Source organism: Penaeus monodon, chromosome 32, assembly GCF_015228065.2.
Source record: "Penaeus monodon isolate SGIC_2016 chromosome 32, NSTDA_Pmon_1, whole genome shotgun sequence".
NCBI lineage: Eukaryota > Metazoa > Arthropoda > Malacostraca > Decapoda > Penaeidae > Penaeus > Penaeus monodon.
Genome location: NC_051417.1, coordinates 6,498,436 through 6,498,696, shown reverse-complemented (window position 1 = coordinate 6,498,696; position 261 = coordinate 6,498,436). Strand labels below are relative to the sequence as shown.

Sequence of the window (261 nt, the reverse complement as noted above, 5' to 3'; positions counted from 1 at the left end):
CCTGCAGTATATAAAAAGCCAGTGGGTTGCTGGTGTGTGCAAAGTACTCAGGCTTACCAGGGTACAAGAAATCAAACTCTGTTTACATCTTCTACAAGGAACAAGTCTTGAAATACGTAACCAGGCCACAACTGTACTGAAAGCTAAGCTCCCGGAACTCGTTCGGGCATACGTTGATACAGGTGAGTGAGATATTGCATGGCGACCATAATTTGCCTTCTTGCCTAAGTGGTAGTCAGCAACATGAAGTTCCTCTTGCTG

General features: G+C 45.2%; 1 protein-coding gene across 1 annotated transcript in view; it reads left to right on the top strand.

Annotated features, from left to right (window-relative positions):
• The window catches only part of LOC119593394 (CCR4-NOT transcription complex subunit 1-like), a gene marked incomplete in the record, with an annotated part of 36,043 nt that overhangs the window by 11,653 nt on the left and 24,129 nt on the right, over positions 1-261 (top strand). Inside the window, 1 exon segment of the mRNA XM_037942323.1 lies at positions 8-182. Coding sequence (XP_037798251.1) covers positions 8-182 — 175 coding nt within the window.